At 43.6% G+C, this 19,271-nt stretch overlaps 1 protein-coding gene across 1 annotated transcript; it reads right to left on the bottom strand.

The window, feature by feature from the left end:
* Window positions 1-631: 631 nt before the first annotated feature.
* Window positions 632-3,655, bottom strand: LOC136498651 (protein MHF1 homolog). The gene is made up of 4 exons (XM_066494535.1): window positions 3,407-3,655; window positions 3,243-3,309; window positions 1,149-1,229; window positions 632-908 (listed from the first exon to the last, which is right to left on the bottom strand). Exons 1-4 carry the CDS (start codon window positions 3,593-3,595, stop codon window positions 781-783), a joined length of 465 nt encoding a protein of 154 aa, XP_066350632.1. The 5' UTR covers window positions 3,596-3,655; the 3' UTR covers window positions 632-780.
* Window positions 3,656-19,271: the final 15,616 nt, after the last annotated feature.

Below are 19,271 nucleotides of genomic sequence, written 5' to 3'. Positions count from 1 at the left end.
TTGAGGACACAATCATTTCTGTGCCACAGATGCTATAGGCTCCCAAAATAACTAGGAGCTTGTTCGGCTGGACTGAAAAATACTGTTTATCTGGAAAACACTGTTTTATGTGGTTGGTTGTGAGAGAAAAACACTGTCCCAACTGAAAAAACAAGCCGGCTTCTTGCTCAGCCGACCTTCCTCAAATCTCCACTAGTGAATTATCAACTTTTCTCCACCATTCACCAAAGATTGGTTAGTAGGGCCGTCATTTTATCTGCCATGTCGGTAAAAGGTTATTCTTCGTTTTTTTTTGGGGCCCATTGTACTATTTTTTAACGGAACTCTGCAAACATAGAAAGATTCGTACATGTTAGTGGTTTCGAATTCTAAGACTGACATATTTTGAACAGAGCCGGTGCAGTTATAAATTACCACGAAAAAAAAGATAGAACGTGATGTATTTTAGATATTTTAGACATGATCGGTGTAAGATTTAGCCACAGACTCACGAGAGAAGCTGCCCGCGAGCTCTTCTTTCTTGTCCCTTGGACGCTCCTGGACTCCTACTAATGCAAGTGCAGTTGAGAGGCAAGCTCAATGCAATACCAGTTACTGAATAGCATGAAACAAAAAAAACTGAATAGATGAAAGAGTTTGTACAATAAGCCATTCTGCAAAATGGCAAGAAGATAGCATCGACACAACTACACAAGGAGTAGGAGGATGTACAAGTGAGGAGGACCTCGCGAGATAAGACTGCATGACTTCCTCACTAAACAAGATAGCAGATATCTGAAATCAGACTTCGATCACCCTCTCATACTTCTTAGATGATTTCTTTCTCTTCCTCTCACTGGCAGGCTCCTTTCCCTTCAGCTCCTGAGAGAAGGTCCGCGACAGGCCCATAAGATGCTCATTCCTGTGAGCTGGAGTTACACACCAAAGATCAAAGTATCAAACTGAGAAAAATTTATTGTGAGGGCCAAAATGAGTGCCGTCTTTGTGCACATCGATCAACTAATCAAATATACTAGGAAAAGAGAGGGTATAGGTACAAGTAGTTCAAACAAGCCAAATGTAACAAGATGTACTTCTAACTTCTAAGAAGCCGAACATTTTTTTCTCCCTTTGTTACAGAATCAGCAGAACAAGTTACTGTCAAGTACCTGTGAGTATGACATCATCCATCCTGACGGATTTGCGACCGGCATGCTGTGCAAACAACTCTGCATCCTTTGCTAGCTGCTCTGTACATTATACGGAAGATGTTAGATGGAATATTCATATAGTTCCCACAGGCACAAATCTATGCAGATCCAGAGCCATTCTTTCTCTCTCTAAAAGGATAGGAAGGATGCTGTTGTGGACCCTTTGTTGGCTGCCAGTATAGGCGCCGGCCTAGGCGCCCGCATGAGCCCAACCGTGGCTAAGGCCCGGGTTTGTTAGATAAGGCAGGTTAGGGAGGATTTTTAGGAGATTGATTGGCTCCCTTAGATGGATTTGTAATCATCGAAGAAGGAATAAACCTCCCTTAGGCTGGTGGGGTTTTACCCTTCGACGGTGGCTGCGAGCGTTTCTGCCACAGACGCCAGCGACCAGCCCCCACCGCCATTGCCTCGCTATCCTCTCCGTTCCAATTCTCAGTCTCAGCTGCTCCTCCGATCTCCCCTACGTGCTCCACGCCGTATCAATTGCTAGCCCCCACCGCCATTTGCCTCGCTATCCCTCTCCGTTCCAATGTTCAGCCTCAGCTGCTCCTCCGATCTCCCCTACGTGCTCCACGCCGTATCAATTCTAGCCCCACACCGCCATTGCCTCGCTATTCTCTCCGTTCCAATGTTCAGCCTCAGCTGCTCCTCCGATCTCCCCTACGTTCTCCACACCGTATCAGATGCGATACAATTTAAAATAGCTACTAGCTAGTAAGTGCCAAGCATCAGATGCTGTTGCTTTTCAACTAAATGCACGTGTTCATCGACCCAATGCATCTATTTAACCATCACTAATCACTGTAGTTATGCACTCGCTAATTTGTGGCAAGACAAAAAAAATTTCTCTGCAAGAGGTCTAAGATAGAAAATCTATGTGCTCAACAATTGCTTTCTATCTGAATATATTGGTCACTCCAACGGTATGATTGTGAAGTTTGCACTTTGCAGACATAATGTGGGGCGATCTTCAATAAGTGTTGATGTAACTGAACTTACTGAGGCGTGTAAACTGGTGAATCTTTGGAAATCAGTTGTCTACATGTGTTATGATTAACACAGGTGTGTTTCTGTCTACATCATGAGTAGGTATCACATTTAACAAGTACTATACTGTACATTGATAGATGACACGAAAATGACATGTAAAAATAATAGCTACAATGCAATGGATTTGGGGCTTTTGGGTCCAATTCCTAATACATCTTGGGAAGCCATGCAGGGAAGGTTCTTTTGTCCCTTGACAATACACACAACTACACAAGGGTAAAAAGGGCGTACCCAGTGCAAAGAGCTCCCGCTCTGTGCGGGGTAGAAGGAAATAAATAATCCTCCAAGTAGGTTTGAGGTCAAGGGGCAGGACATCTCAAATAATGCAGTCATAACCCATGTAAGCACTGGTGCCACTTCTTAGCTTCAGAAACAAAAAGCAAAACTACATTCCAGGTTGTTAAATTCTACCAAAAGTAGGGAATGACCAATCTTTCAGTCTGCAAGGTCCCAAGACAAACTTGAGCTCTCAATTCAGAGCATGAAAGACAAACTTTACACCATATCAAAGCCCAGTGGAATATTGTGATAAGGAATTGCTATCCCGTCGGTTTATCTCCACAAAAATTTGGGATAATGAGCTATAACAGAAGTGTGACAAACTTTACAGATCAAAGCCTGATGGAGATCAAAAGTTGCAGGCACCCATAATTAACCATTCATATTTTCTCCAGCACCAACCATATTCTACTAAACACATGCTAACTTTTAACCATTCAGAGAATAATGTAACTGAACCGCTCTAGTCTTTCAGCACATTTTCCGTTTCAAGAACCAATTTGAAAAATACTGAAACTACTCCAAGCACTGCATTTCCTACAGAAACCAATTTTGTTGGAGCAGTCAACTTGGCAACTCAAGCAGGTGGAGATAAATTGTACTCCCAAGAGGTTCAGAGTAAGATGGCACCTTGCAATGAACCAAAGAGAAATAACGTGCACAAGCGGTTACTGATTACAGAAGCAAATGGAGGGAAAGGTAGGGTTCTGGGGGAAGAAGGACCTGCGCTCTTGAACGCCAAATCAGCGATGCAGGCAACAACGGGGTCGGCGACCGTCATCCCGGCCTTCTTCCTGCGCAGAACGCCGCATCCCAAGATGAGAACAGAAACAGTACCGGACTCTTTAACTCCCACAAGAACGAAGGAAGGCGCGAGAGGACGATACGCTACCTTCGGCGGTGGCGATGCTGATGACGGCGAGGCGGAAACGGTCGCGGAGGATGTCGGCCTCGGCCTCGGCGGCCTCGTACCGCTCGGCCTCGCCGCCGCTGTCGCCGGCGAGCGCCGCGTCGGCGAGCGTCTCCATATCCATGTCCATGTCCAGGTCCAGGTCTGGGTCCGGGTCCATGGCCATCGGCGGAGCCTCCACGAGACCACGAGTCCACGAGCAGCAGCAATGGCGGCGGGAGCGGTGTTTGCCGTTGTGGCGACCGGCGAGCGACGGCAAGAAGGCAGGCAGCGTTTCTCATGGCATGGGCTGCTTCGTCCTCGTGTTTGGGTTGGGCCGCACAGTGGGCTACGAGAATGGCCTCAGAAAGGAAAGGCCCAGGTAACCCCGTGGCTCCTTTCCTTTCCCATTTGTACCGAGCCACTCCTTTCCAGTTCCAGGAGCAGCAACAACCTTAAAAAAAGAACACTCTTAACCATTTAAATTATGTAGAAACAAAAGATCATCAGTTAGTTTGAAAGGGTGAAAATGTACTTGATACTGAATAAACTTTTGGTTCTTTTTTACATAGTTGTCAAACATACGTCAAGTGAGTCCATCAAAATGTTTTTCCGAAGTCTCAAATTGTCTGGAGAGTATATTCAGTAGCCAGCTACAAAATAAGTTATTCTGTAGCCACCTCCATTTACAATAATTTTATATACTAATTTACGATAATGTCAATACATATTTACGATAGTTGGGTTACTATAACACAGGGGATATTTACCCTAACGTTATAGTAAATCACTTAGTAAGGAGTTACTATAATCTCGTAAATTAATATAGTAATTATCGTAACTCAAAGTGGCTACAGAATAAGTTATTTTGTAGCCAGCTACATGGCAGTATATATATATATATATATATATATATATATATATATATATATATATATATATATATATATATATATATATAAAATTCTTTTTATATAGTTGCTTTCCCTTTCAAATCAATGCGAGAACGAACAAGATGGTGATGAGCCCTACATACCCACATCTGCATTTGATGTGCTTAAAATAAAAAAAAGGGCACTACATACATATATGTGTATGTGAATGTCCATAGTCCACACCACCACTATCAATGACGCGCGCGATCGTGGACCATGGTGCTCTCCTATATATATGCGCCATATGAAACTCGTTCCTGTCCTCTGACGATGACATGACGCCGCTCCTACGTCTTGCGTTCTGATGGATGGGCGGGCATGCATGCATGTGTTGTTGAGCAGTTTGATCAGCTATTGCAATATGCGCTTGCTAAGGCCCATTTTGTCGCTCAACTTCACTAGTAAAGTTGTTTTTTTTAGAAAATAATTTCATGAGCAATTTTCTAGATGAAGTTAAGCTGTTTTAGAAAAATCATTAGGCAAAATAGCTTCACCAGCAGCTTCATGCATGGATGAGAGAGAGAAGTGAGGGAGAGAGCTAGGATAAGTTATTTTTTAGTTCTATCCCAACTCATGTCTTTGTGAGTGGAGGAGAAAAACGTCTTCACCCATGAAGCTGTTTTGGAAATTATTGTTTGGCAAAAAAAAAAAGCTCAACTGTGCCAGATAGGCCCTAAATTAGCTGTATATCAATTCAACTTTTTAGCTACTGGCACTGGCCTCGCATGGAGATGGCCAGAAATTAAAATGCAAAATAATGAGAAAAAATGTTTTCTGCCTCGCTTCATTATTCAGATGAGATAGATGATGATTTGTTCTAGAGATAATGATGGGTACACCTGAGGCCTACAGTTAAGGCCTAAAATAATAACACATATAGTATAGTGCCCTTCTTTATATATTTTATTGCATGATGCTCTGTTGCCTTTATTTTGGATAGTAAGTACAGCTAATTTGGATGACAATGCGTGACACTGTATGTTTAAAAAAAAAACAAGTTATTCCCTACCCATGAAAGGAAAAAGGGGATTATCCACTAGGAGCAGTTTTGACTGAATCTCCCTCTGGGTCCAAGCTGTCTTTATATATAATATATATTTTTATCGAAACCGGATATTATTTTGTAGCCAGGGTTGTGTGTGTGTGTGTATATATATATATATATATATATATATTATATATATATTATATATATATATATATATATATATATATATATATATATATATATATATATATATATACTATATATATATATATCTATATATCTTTTCTCTATCCCCACAACCGTGAACCATCTATCTCCCTGTTCTAACATTTGTTATGCTGGTGCGCCTCAGCGGCTTTCCAAATTTAGTTTGTTTTCTAATTACATGCTACTCTATGTCATTTATTTCCACGAAGAGATCGAGAAAGTAGCATAGAACGAAGAACATGTACGTCTCAGCGTGATTTTACAGTGAGTTCGTGTCAGCGTGTTTTTACAGTGAGTTTAATGCGCCTGTATTGTATTTCAAAAACAATTTTGCAGTTATTAGTTATATACGGATGCTCTGGAAAGAGGAATCATGGTTTAGAGGTAAAAAGAAGAGTCTGTCTACTGTATAACCATGTGTTTTATGCAGTTTCAACGTATGAATTTTTTTTTCACTATAGGATTAAGATCCAACAGCCTCTACCATTCTTCTACCTCCAGCCTCCGGCCTCCACATGTCACAGATCATAATTTTTTTTTCTATGAGAGGATAAATCACAGATCAAGCGAACAGGATGATTTAACTGTAATCAGCTCTATTCTCGAAGCCGGTCATCACTCGTCATGATCGTTCTCGGATGGAAAGGCTGCCCGTGCAAGCGCAAGACCCCAACGCACAAGAAGGCTGCGTGGTCTGTACAGAAGTGACGCCGCGCTCGATGCACCTCTTTGACCAGCTTCCTTCCGCACGGGATGCGTGTGCACGCAAAGAGAGAGGACAGCTGAGTGAGAGAGAGAGAGCTAAAAAAAAAGTTTTTTTCCTAAAACATATATATATATGTTGTATAGTATTTCTGTATAAAACGACACACCTCATGCCTACAGCATGCGTGCTTTGGACCGCCTGTGATGTTTATGGATAGCTACTACGCTAATCCAGCTGCCCCTTGCGTGGGGTGTGGGGGGTACAATATACACGAGATGACGAGAGGGGTGATCCCTAAAACACTTGCATAATAACTTTATTTGTCTTGATCATTGATTGTGGTCAAGCAGGAATCAAATCTTTCCGACTCCACGGGGCGCAATGGCATGCTTCCAAGTGCTACATATATTCGCACATTTTTTGTCCCACTTGGATGCATGGGAGGGTAAAGTGTACTTTCAGTGCTGTTGATGAGTAAATTATTTGCTTATCCAAACATAATATATGTATAATGGTCCCACAGATGGTGTTAAGATAACAAGATTGTAGGGTCTCTCAAACATACTAATATGGGGAGGATCTCTTCCTTTGCCCCAAGAAGACGATCTTAACTAAAATACATAGTGGACACACTTGTGCTGCTACATATGACAAAATTTAAGACGGCAAATCATCCTAATATGGCATATATTCATCTTTAATTTAGTTGTTCACCTACAGTAATGATTACAGCTCCCTGTGAAGTAATTTGCCTCCCATACTTATTATAATCTGTACTTCTGTACTATACTAATATACCTGTCTACTAGACTTTGCATATTGATTGATATAAACCAAAATTCCTCAGAGGAGGGCTGTTCGGCTGGTATTAAAGCCGACTGATAAGTCGACTGAAGCTGTTTGTTATGAGAGAAAAATACTGTAGATTCTAGCTAATAAGCCGACTGATAAGGTGAAGCGAACAGGCCCACATCAGCATCCTGCACTACGGTTGACCATTCGTTGAGAGGACGGAGTACCAAGATATCTATCCGGTCATTGGCTCTCCCATGCATATCCTATGTCCTATGGCAAGTAAGCATCATCTATCCGTATGTAGGCGTCCATACCATAGGGGTTGTAATCTCTCTTCTAGAGGCTGAAAGGGCGGTGGCCCCTTTGTCCACACAACACAAAGGAGAGGAGCTACAGGGTCCCCATGGGGGAGGTCGACATGAAAGCTACGCTCAAAGAAATTCACAAGTGGGAGCCAGCCTCAACTCATGCCTTCCATACGGGCATCATCCGGCCATGACTATCCTTTCACATTTTCCTGTCATTGTTTATTTTTTCTCTTATATATGCATGTATCTTTATATTTGTTTTTTCCAGTTCCCTATTTCCTTATTAGAATAACTGTATTTGGTCTAACTTTTTAGTAACTTGATGGTTAGGACAAACAAATTAGTTCATTTTTCCTATGCCGGTGTGTAGCACCCTAAAATTTAAATATTTGGAAATAGAGCTAAAATGATTTAATTTGAAATTTATGTGCTCATAAAAACATAGGAAAATAAAATTTTCATTAAATTAAAATTTATCATAAGCTAGCAACATGGATGTGCAAACATGCCGGTGCATTTGTTTCTTTGTATTGGGTGATTTGATTCAAATTCAAAATATGCCAAAATGTTTTTGAAGTTGGCTTTTAAGTAAAGAAAAGAAAATTTGAAAATAAAAGAATTTTAAAAGATGTAAAATTTAATTTTGGAAAACTTACCAAAATTTTCTCATTCATATTTGAGTAAAAAGTACATTGAAACTCTATTTGAGTTTGAGTTAGTTTTGAAAACAAAATGGACAAAAATGGCAAATGGAAAATTCCCTCTTCACTTTCTTTGGCTCGGAGGCCATCTTTTTCTTCTTCTTTCCCCGCGCAGGCCTACTCCATCCGTTCGGCCTCGTTTCCCTGCTGAAAGGTTCTTGTTTGGTTTTGGTAATTGAGTGACAACTTAGGTCAACTAATTGTGTTTATGTGAGATACACAAGTGATTAGTCCACAGGTACATGTGTGTGAGCAACATATGTCATGAAGGTGAAAATGGATTGGAGATGTTGCAAAGCTCACACATGTGATGATGAAGGAGCTTCAATGCACATGAGACATGACATTGAGTCATGTGATCAAGGTGGAAAAGATCAAGATAAGACTTGGCTTGATGGACCGGTTGTAAGCGTGAAGGGCAAGTCGAAGGCTTTGGAGTGATGGACCGCGTGGCGGTGAAGCTTGAGCAAGACTTGGCGCCGATGGACGATGGCAACGGTGAAGAGCAAGTGAAGTCAAGATCGATGAACCAATATAATCACGTGATGATATGAAGTGGATCATATCATTGTTGATCGTGTTGGTGGCATGTGTTGCATCGACATTGAAGGAGATGGAATGGAATGCGCAAGGCAAGGTATAACCTAGGGTATTTCATTTCATCACCGGTCATAGGTGTGTAGAGAAGTTTATGACCGGGTTTAGGATAGATGGCCGTACTATCAAGAGGAGCAAACTTGTTTGCATATCGGTCATCTAGTGCCACTTGTGTGATCTAACCTTGCATCGTCGCTAGGATCGAGTGGCGTGGCAAGTTGAGTGGCTAACATCCTGAAAGCATCTAGGCCCCTAGTTGGATTTCGATGATTAATGTCAATACAAGATTACTATGACTAACGTGTGTTTTGCAGAGGCAATTAAGTTAGGTCATGGTAATGGAGATCGATTGGGCAATCGAGGTTGTCATGCCCCTACGATGGAAATCATTTCGGTTTTCAAAGGATGGACGACAAGGTTAAAGATGACTAGTTCTAAGTGTCAATTGGAGTTGGAGAGACACTTAGAGTAGTTTAGGACTTTGTTTTTTCCTTTGGCCGTACTATAAAAGGGGGTATGAACGGGTAGCTTGACCTAGTTGAGTCTAGTGAGTTAGGTGTGGTGCACACTTGTTAAAACTAGCTCTAGGTAGCTCCTATGAATGCCTAAGATCCTTTGGAGCAAACTTCATTCATATATGTTCGAAAGTTTGAAGTGAATGGAGTGTCCAAACACTGACCGGACGCTGGCTCCGGTGCGACCGGACGTTGGCCGTAGGGTCCGGTCAGTTCATTTGACTGAGGTGATCAAGTCTGGGTTGACCGGACGCTGGAAGGTCGTGTGACCGGACGCTGAGGGCCAGCGTCCGGTCGACTCCAGTAAGGGTCTAGACTTGGGAAAGAGTGACCGGACGCGTCCGGTCAGTGATGACCGGACCCTGAGTATCCAGCATCCGGTCGTTTACAGTAAGCATCCAAGAGCGACCGGACGCGTCCGGTCGGTACTGACCGGACTCGTCCGGTCGGTACTGACCGGACCTCTGACAGCGTCCGTCATCACTTGAAAACTGTTCACGGGTTGAACTGACCAGAGCGTCCGGTCAAAATGATCAGAGCGTCCGGTCATCCCGCAGAAGCTCATAACGGTTCGTTTTTCAGGCTATCTTATAAATAGGAGCTCCACTCATGAGTGGAGCAACTTTTGCTCATTCCAACAGCTGAGAAACATGTTTGTAAGTGCCAAGAAGAGCAAGGTCCTAGTGAGGTGTTTGTGATTTGAGAATCCAAGAGAGTAGCCTCACTAGTAAATCAAGAGTAGCAAAGTGTGCATCCATCTTCTCATTAGGCTTCGCGTGGTCAAGTGAGAGTTCGTGCTTGTTACTCTTGGTGATCGCCATCACCTAGACGGCTTGGTGGTGATTGGGAGTTTGGGTGTTCACCCGGCGGAGCTTGTGGGTGACCCAACTCAAGTTGTGAGCGGCTTTGGGTGATTCGCCGCGACGGAGTGTCGAAGAATCAACCCATAGAGAGCACTTGATCCTTGCGCGGATCAAGGGGGAGCTACACCCTTGCGCGGGTGCTCCAACGAGGACTAGTGGGGAGTGGCGACTCTCCGATACCTCGGCAAAAACATCGCCGCGTTTCTTTCTCTCTCTATTTACTTTGATCACTTACTTTGAGTATTTACTTTGAGAAATTCAATACTTATTTACATCCATAGAATTGCTTGCTAGAGTAAGTTTGGAGCATAGGTTATGAGGTTGTTGTGCATTAGTTTGATATAAACACTTTTCTAGGCACAAGGGGTTAATTGGGCTATCCGTAGGATTTGATTATTGCAAGAGAATTTAGAATTAGCCCAATTCACCCCCCCTCTTGGGCATCTTGATCCTTTCAATTGGTATCAGAGCCTCGTGCTCATGTTTTTAAGCTTAATCACTTAGAGCAAGATGTCTCACGGGGATGGACCTCCTCCTATCTTTGAGGGAGATGATTTTCCATATTGGAAAATCCGCATGGAAGCGTACTTAGAAGCTCTAGACGTTGGAATACTTAGAGCCGCCTCTCAAGGGTTCCCAACACCTAAGAATGCCGCACAACTTCAAGGCGATGAAGTGAACTATGAAAAATGGAATGCAAAGGCTCGCAACACAATCTTTAGAGGCCTTTGCAAAGATGTGTTCAATCGTGTAAGGAACCATAAAGACGCCCATGCACTATGGTCGGACATTTGTGCGCTCCATGAGGGAACCAAGAGTGAGCGTGAGGAACGCTATCATCTTGTAATTAAAAAGCTAAATTCTTTTGAGATGTTTCCCAAAGAAAGTGCTAATGAAATGTATTCTCGATTAAATGTTCTTGTAGAGGAAGTCAATGGGCTTGGACTTACTCAAATGTCACTATCCGACGTTGTGAGAAAAATCTTGAGTGTCCTCCCTATTGACAAATATAGGCACATTGTGACCGTGCTACATCAAGGTGATCTTTCCGCCGCTACACCGACACAAATCTTGGGAAAGATCAATGCTTATGAGATATACATGCACATCACACCACAAGATGGCTCATCCTCTACAAAGAAGAAAGAGAAGGACTTAGCATTCAAAGCTAGCCAAGACAAGGGCAAAGCAAGACTTGAGTATGAGAGCTCAAGTGATGAAGATGATGAAGAAAGCCTTGCCCTCATGGTGAAGAAGACCACCAAGATGCTAAAAAGGCTAAACAAGAGTGGCATCAAGTTTGATGGCAAGAAGAAGTTCTTCACTAGCTCAAGAAGAAAGCCAATCTCTGAGATGGATTGCTACAATTGTGGCGAACTTGGCCACCTAGCTCATCAATGCACAAAGCCCAAGAAAGATAAGTTCAAGAATAAGGGCAAGAAAGATGATTCAAGCAATGAAGATGAAAAGAAAAAGAACAAGCCCTACAAGAAGAGAGATGGCAAAAAGAGGGAGTTCTACAAGAAGAAGAAGAGTGGCAAGGCCTATATTATCGGTGATTGGCTCACGGACATTGATTCATCAAGTGGATCATCTGATGATGATAGTGACGATGAAAAGGTGGCCGCCATTGCAATTGATCTTGCATCTTCACCGCCATCATCACCATCATCCTCTACACACCTATGCCTTATGGCCAAAGGTGAACGCAAGGTAACTAAGAGTGATGATAATAGTGATGATGAACATGCTAGCGATAATGATAGCGATAGCGATGATGATGACTCACCTACATATGATGATCTTGTCAAAATACTAAGAAAATATACTAAGATCATTACAAAGAGTAGAGCTACAAATGAAAAACTTGATGCTAAAAATGATTCACTCTTAGCTAAGTGTGATACATTAGAAAAGGCTAATGATGAGCTCAAAGAAACAAATGATTCTATATCATCCAAACTCAAGGAGCTCAAATCTTCTAAGAAAGAGCTTAAAGATAAAAATGATAAACTTGAGTGGGTGCACAATGAGCTTATCACTAGTCACAATAAGCTAAAAGATGAATATACAACTCTAAAGATCAATTATGATACCCTTATTATTGCACAAGAATTCTTACCAATGAGCCACATGATGCTACTAACCATGTTGTTAAGATTGATATAGCTACCTCATGTGATGATTTAATTGATGAAAGTATTGAGCATGGATCTAGTAGCAAGGGCAAGCAAGTGGTTGAGTGCAATGACTATGATGAGTATGTCAAGCTCAAGAGTGACAATGAGAAGCTCATGAAAGATCTTGAAGAGATAAAAAGTCACAACACCATTGTACTAGAAACTCTTGATCATGACAAAGAGGTGATCCTTGAGAATGAGAAGCTAAAAGAAGAAATCAAGAAACTCAAGGAGGAGAAGAACAATGATATTCTCAAGGAAGAGAACAAGAAGCTCAAGATGGAGAAAGAGCATCTCAAGGTGGGATTGAGCAAGTTTGCTAGAGGTAAGCATCTCCAAAGTGAGCTACTCATGAATACCGTCATGAAGATGGATAGAAGTGGCATTGGATATATGGCAAGTGTAGAGAAGAAGAAGGCTCAAGCTCAACACCAACAATCAAAGCCAAAGCCAAAGCCAAAGAGATGTTTTGAGTGTGGACAAGAAGGCCACTTTGCTCATGAGTGTCAAACTCTACCACCACAACCCTTGCCCAAGCATGCTAGAGACCCTTTGCTTTCAATGCTCACTACATGCTTAGAAAAGATTCAAGTGGAAAGATGAAAGTCATGTTCTTAGGTCCCCCCAACAAGAGTAGGCCTAAGAAAATTTGGGTGGCTAAGTCACTTGTTGAGAAGGTGAAGGGCTCTCAACAAGCTTGGATTCCTAAAGCTTGAATCTCTTGTGTGTAGGTGAACTACAAGACCGGTGGAAGTCATTGGGTCATTGATAGTGGTTGCACTCAACATATGACCGGTGATCCTCATATGTTCACTTCACTAGATGAAGAGGTAGATGGACAAGAGAAAATAACATTTGGAGATAATTCAAAGGGCAAGGTTAAAGGATTGGGCAAAGTGGCAATCTCAATGATCATTCCATCTCCAATGTGCTCTATGTTGCTTCATTGAGCTTCAACTTGCTATCCGTTGGGCAATTGTGTGATCTTGGCTTTCAATGCTTATTCACCGAGAAGGAGGTTGTTGTATCCAAGGTAGATGACAATCAAGTGATATTCAATGGATTTAGATACAACAACTTATATCTAGTCGACTTCACCTCCAAAGATGCAAACTTGAAGACTTGCCTATTCACCAAAACAACACTTGGGTGGCTATGGCATAGAAGACTTGCTCATGTTGGGATGAGCTCACTCAAGAAGCTTATGAAGAATGATTTGGTGAGAGGGTTGAAGGATGTGAAGTTTGAGAAGGATAAGCTTTGTAGTGCATGTCAAGCCGGCAAGCAAGTTGCAAACACTCATCCAACCAAAGCTTTCATGTCAACCACAAGAGTGCTAGAACTCCTACACATGGATTTATTTGGACCAACAACATACAAAAGTTTGGGAGGAAATCTCTATTGTCTTGTGATTGTGGATGACTATTCAAGGTATACATGGGTGTTCTTTCTTCATGACAAATCCGAAGTTGCATCTTGCCTTCAAGAAGTTTGCCAAGAGAGCTCAAAATGAATTTGAAGTGAAGCTCAAGAAGATAAGAAGTGACAATGGCAAAGAGTTTGACAACACAAACATAGAAGCTTATTGTGATGAAGTTGGAATCAAACATGAAGTCTCCGCAACCTATACTCCTCAACAAAATGGTGTGGTTGAGAGGAAGAACCGGACTTTGATCACTCTTACAAGGACAATGCTAGATGAGTACAACACCCCCCGAAGCTCTATGGGCGGAAGCAATCAACACCGCATGTTTATGCATCCAACCGCCTATTTCTCTTCAAAAGTTTCTTGTCAAGACTCCATATGAGTTGCTCAATGGGAAGAAGCCGGACGTCTCCTTCTTTAGGGTGTTTGGTTGCAAGTGCTACATCTACAAGAAGCGGCAACACCTAGGGAAGTTTCAAAGACGTTGTGATATAGGTTTTTCTTGTTGGTTACTCATTGAAGTCCAAAGCATATAGAGTATTAATCATGCCACCGCCTTGGTTGAAGAAACATATGATGTGGAATTTGATAAATCTAATGGCTCCCAAGGAGCACATGAGAATCTTGATGATGTTGGTGATGAACCATTGAGGGAGGCTATGAAGAATATTCCGGTGGGAGACATCAAGCCAAAAGATGATGTACAAATCATTAACCAACCTTCTTCATCAAGTGTACCACAAGATGGTGAAAAAGATGGAAGAGTAGAAAATGAAGATACTCATATCTCCCATGAGCAAATGGTGGTATAAGCACAAGATGTTGATGCTCCACAACCTCCTCCTTAAGTGGTCAATAGAAGAAATACACCTCTCCTATAAGATCATCCACAAGATCTCATCATAGGGAGTCCAACAAAGGGGGTGATGACTTGATCTCAAAAACTTACTTCATTTATTGCTCATCACTCTTTTGTCTCTTGCTATGAGCCTACCAAGGTAGAAGAAGCTCTTAAAGATCCAGATTGGATCAATGCCATGCATGAAGAGTTGAACAACTTCACTCGCAATGAAGTTTGGAATCTTGAAGAGCGACCAAAAGGTGCAAGAGTCATTGGAACGAAGTGGGTGTTCCGAAACAAGCAAGATGATCAAGGTGTTGTTGTGAGGAACAAGGTAAGACTAGTTGCAAAGGGGTTCTCTCAAGTTGAAGGTTTGGATTTTGGAGAGACCTTTGCATCAGTTGCAAGATTAGAAGCCATCCGTATCCTTCTTGCATATGCATCACATCATAAATGAAACTATATCAAATGGATGTGAAAAGTGCATTCTTAAATGGCTTTATCAATGAACTAGTCTATGTTGATCAACCTCTCGGGTTTGAAGACCCTAGATATCCTAATCATGTTTATAGGTTGTCCAAGGCACTATATGGGCTTAAGCAAGCCCCAAGAGCTTGGTATGAGCGCCTTCGGTACTTCCTTATTAAGAAGGGCTTCACCATTGGGAAGGTCGACACCACACTATTCACCAAGAAGCTTGATGGGCATATCTTCATTTGTCAAGTATATGTCGATGATATCATCTTTGGATCATCAAATGAAGACTCATGCAAAGAATTTGGTGAATTGATGTCTAAGGAGTTCGAGATGTCAATGATTGGTGAGCTTACATTCTTTCTTGGTTTTCAAGTCAAGCAAATGAAAGAAGGCATCTTCATCTCTCAAGAGAAATACACAAAGATCTTCTCAAGAGATTTAAGATGGATGAATGTAAGCCAATCAAGACCCCAATGCCTATAAATGGACATCTCGACCTAGATGAGGGAGGTAACTCAGTTGATCAAACTCTCTACCGTTCTATGATTGGTAGCTTGTTATATTTAACCGCATCTAGGCCCGACATCATGTTTAGTGTGTGTATGTGTGCTAGATTTCAAGCTAGTCCTAAGGAAACACATTTAATTGCCGTAAAAAGATTCCTTAGGTATCTTAAGCACACACCAAGCATTGGCCTTTGGTATCCCAAAGGAGCTTTATTTGAATTAATTGGCTATTCCGATTCGGACTACGGCCGGATGCAAAGTTGATAGAAAGAGCACATCCGGAGGGTGCCATTTGCTTGGTAGATCACTTGTGTCTTGGTCCTCCAAGAAACAAAATAGTGTGGCTTTGTCCACCGCCAAAGCGGAATACATTGCCGCGGGTGCTTGTTGTGCACAAATATTATACATGAAACAAACTTTACTAGACTATGGAGTAGTTCTAGAGAAAGTACCTCTTTTGTGCGATAATGAAAGTGCGGTAAAACTTGCAAATAATCCAGTTCAACACTCTCGCACCAAGCATATAGATATCCGCCATCACTTTCTAAAAGATCATGTAGCTAAAAATGATATATCACTAGAAGGTGTAAGATCCGAAGATCAATTAGCGGATATCTTCACTAAACTGCTAGATGAGGCTACATTTTGTAGATTGCGGAATGAGCTCAATGTACTTGATTTTAGTAACTTCACTAAAAATTGAGCTTATGTGTCCCTTGCATTCATTGTAATATACAACATGTTTAATTTATGACAATGCACATAGGGCTTGTCTAACATGGTTAAGATAACCGCCGAAAAGCATGTGAAGAAGCTTAACCTTGGATCAAACTTGACAAGCAACTAGATTTACTTACAAGTATTGCATATGCATGAATGTTGTTTTTATCGTTTTGTTCCATTTGCTCTCTTGTTGCCTATTTTCTTAAAAAGAATTATAGTCTAAGGCAAAATATTTTGAAAAATATGAGGGTTTGAGAGAGGGTCACTCACATCAGTCCCAATTAATGTTTATTTGGATCTTATTCAAGTTGGGACTTGATTGGGAACAGGCAGCGCAAAGGAAGGTTGAAGGTTTGTTGGAAAAGCCTGCACCGAACGCTGCTGTCCAGCGTCCGGTCAGTTCATAGGAGGTGAACTGCTACTGAAGGAGTGACCGGACGCTGCGTCTGTGCGTGCCGGTCAGGAAGGGTTCAGCGTCCGGTCGATCGAAGGATGACCAAGTTGTACTGACCGGACCCTGCCTGCATCTGGTCATGGACCACCGAACGCGTTCGATCCCGATTCCAGAGGATTTGGACCTCTCTCGGAATCGACCGGACGCTGGGTGGTAGCGTCTGGTCGATACCACCAGAGCGTCCGGTCAGTGGATCTCGCGCGGCTTCAGACTCTTTTCCGTTTCCTTCTCTGTCGCGTCGGTGGATCTATTTATAATGGCAGTTCCTTCGCTTGACTCACCGTGACCTAGCCCAAGCCGCAGCAAGTCACGCCGCCGCAGCCTAGCCGCACGCCACCGCCACCGCGCTCGGCCCCCCTCGCCAGCCACGCGCCGCCGTCCCGCGTGCCACCGCGGCTCGGCCCCCTCGCCAGTCCACGCGCCGCCGTCCCCCGCGCCACTGCACTTGCTCACCCGCACCTTGCCAGCACCACGTGCTCCAGCCTCCTCCGCCCAAGCTCGCCGCTCCACCATTGCCAAGGCTGCCAGTCATCACACCGAAGTGCCCTAGCCCTACCATCCCCTTGATTGGTAAGGCAAATTTTGTGTTTCAATCTTGATCTCCACTTTTGTGACCTAGATCAAATTTTCAATGCACTGATTCCCCATTGCGTTCAGGGCTTTTGACCTAACCCTAGCCGGTTCCGAGATCCCCCGCGTGCCATCTTATCTCTTCTCGGATCGCTGATTGTCAGGTAGAAAGCCACTCAATTCAAGTTCGCATCTACATTGCTTTCTCTATTAGGATTTCGCATCTATTAGACTTATGGTATTTATTTGTATATCCATCTACTCTATCGTGCAGCGAGTCGGTTCCGTTGTGTTACGTCTGGCAGTTGCAGTCAACTTGGAGCCAAGCTCGCGAGTAAGGATTGAGGCCAAGCCTCGAAAGCGGCAGTTTGACAGTTGATCTTCATCAGCGGTAGTTCACCATCTTGTCAGTTCAGATGGCTCGCACCAAGAATGTTGGTGGTGGCCCAGGTGATGATGATCGAAGGGCCCCTGCCATCGCCAGCCAGCCAGATCTAAGGGCAAGTCAACTAAGCAAGGTGACATCCAAGAAGCGGAAGTACCCTGATGTAGAGACAGCGAGAGCAGCAGCTGTTGCAGAGGCCGCAGAGCGTGTCGAGAGAGGTGGTGCCTACAGTAGAGTTATCATTGCAGATCAGCCAATTTCACCTCGCAGTCAGAGCTGCGATTGAGGATGTTGAGCATCGTCATGGTAGTCCAGCTGGGACTACCACATTTGTAGGACGACGGGTTGCCATTGAGGAGGGTCCGTCAGCACAGCAGCAGCCCCCACCAGCAGAGCCTCAGCCAGCCTAGGAGACTCAGGAGGGTCAGGAGACCGAGCCGGCACCTCAGCTACGCCGCTCGAGTCGTACCAGTGCCGCAGTTCCACCGAGGCCAGTTACACAGCGCAGGGGTTCACGCCCTCCGCCCAGACCACAGGGTCCGCCTCCAGTGGTACACCTCGACTTGAGGCCCACTATAGCCAGGCAGGTTCAGCAGCTACGGTTTGTTGAGTTTGAGGTATGGTTTCCTCCGAGGAGGGATGAGAGAGCAGCTGAGGGGTTCTACACGCCACTGCAGGAGGATTTCTACAATGCCTATCTCAACAGTGGGGCAGTGTTCAGATCTCAGAGAGTCTGTCAGATAGAGTTTATTGTGGCAGCAGCTGGAGAGAGGCATTCGGCCATACTTATCATATTTGCCAGGACTAATAGATTTGATTGGACGGATGGGCATATATGTACCATCTTGGGTCCGTCAGTTTTATGCTTCACTCTACATCGATCCACATCACAGATTCATTCACTTTGCTTTCAAGGCAAAGACTACAGAGTGACGAGTGGCAGAGCCAGAGAGATACTGAGGCTACAAGAGCAGCCTGTTAAGATGCATGAGGTTGCTATGGACAGCAGGAGCCTCCCAGGCGTCTCATGGAGGGCAGGTGCCCCCTATAGATTTAGAGTGGCATTGCTTCAAGGAGCTGTTTGGTGAGGGGTCGAGCAGGAACCCCAGTGACTTGACTCCTACAGCGAGGGTACTAGAGGCCATCATCAGGAGGACACTGCTTCCCAAGTTGGATACAGGGAGGGCCTGACTCGCTTACAGCTCTAGCTTCTCAATGCCATCATGTAGAGGACAGTATTTGACATCTGGGACCTCCTTTTAGAGATAGAGGATACTATAGCTGAGAGGTTCAAGGGTTGTAGGGCAGCTTCCCTATGCTCACTGGATCACGTTTCCTCATCCACAGAGGAGTGCTTGATAAGCCCCCTAGCATGATGGATGAGTATACAGGTGCATACCATAGAGTTCCCAGCTTACAACCTGTCATAGAGGATCAGACACACCACTCCTTAGGCACCCCAGTCAGCCTAGCCATTGTCCCCGATGTGCCAGAGTCCTGCGCTCAGCAGGATGAGATCATAGAGGGATTGTAGCCACTAAGGAGGAGGAGCTAGATGCACAGCAGGAGGTGAGCGAGTATAGTGACAGCTCTGACGACTACCCAGCCTATACCTCAGATGCCTCCACGCAGACACAATGTAGAGGCCGGTAGCTCCAGTTCTGCTCCACCTGCTCCACAGATAGA

The sequence above is a fragment of the Miscanthus floridulus genome, chromosome 12, assembly GCF_019320115.1.
Source record: "Miscanthus floridulus cultivar M001 chromosome 12, ASM1932011v1, whole genome shotgun sequence".
NCBI lineage: Eukaryota > Viridiplantae > Streptophyta > Magnoliopsida > Poales > Poaceae > Miscanthus > Miscanthus floridulus.
This window is presented reverse-complemented; position numbering and strand designations above follow the sequence as displayed.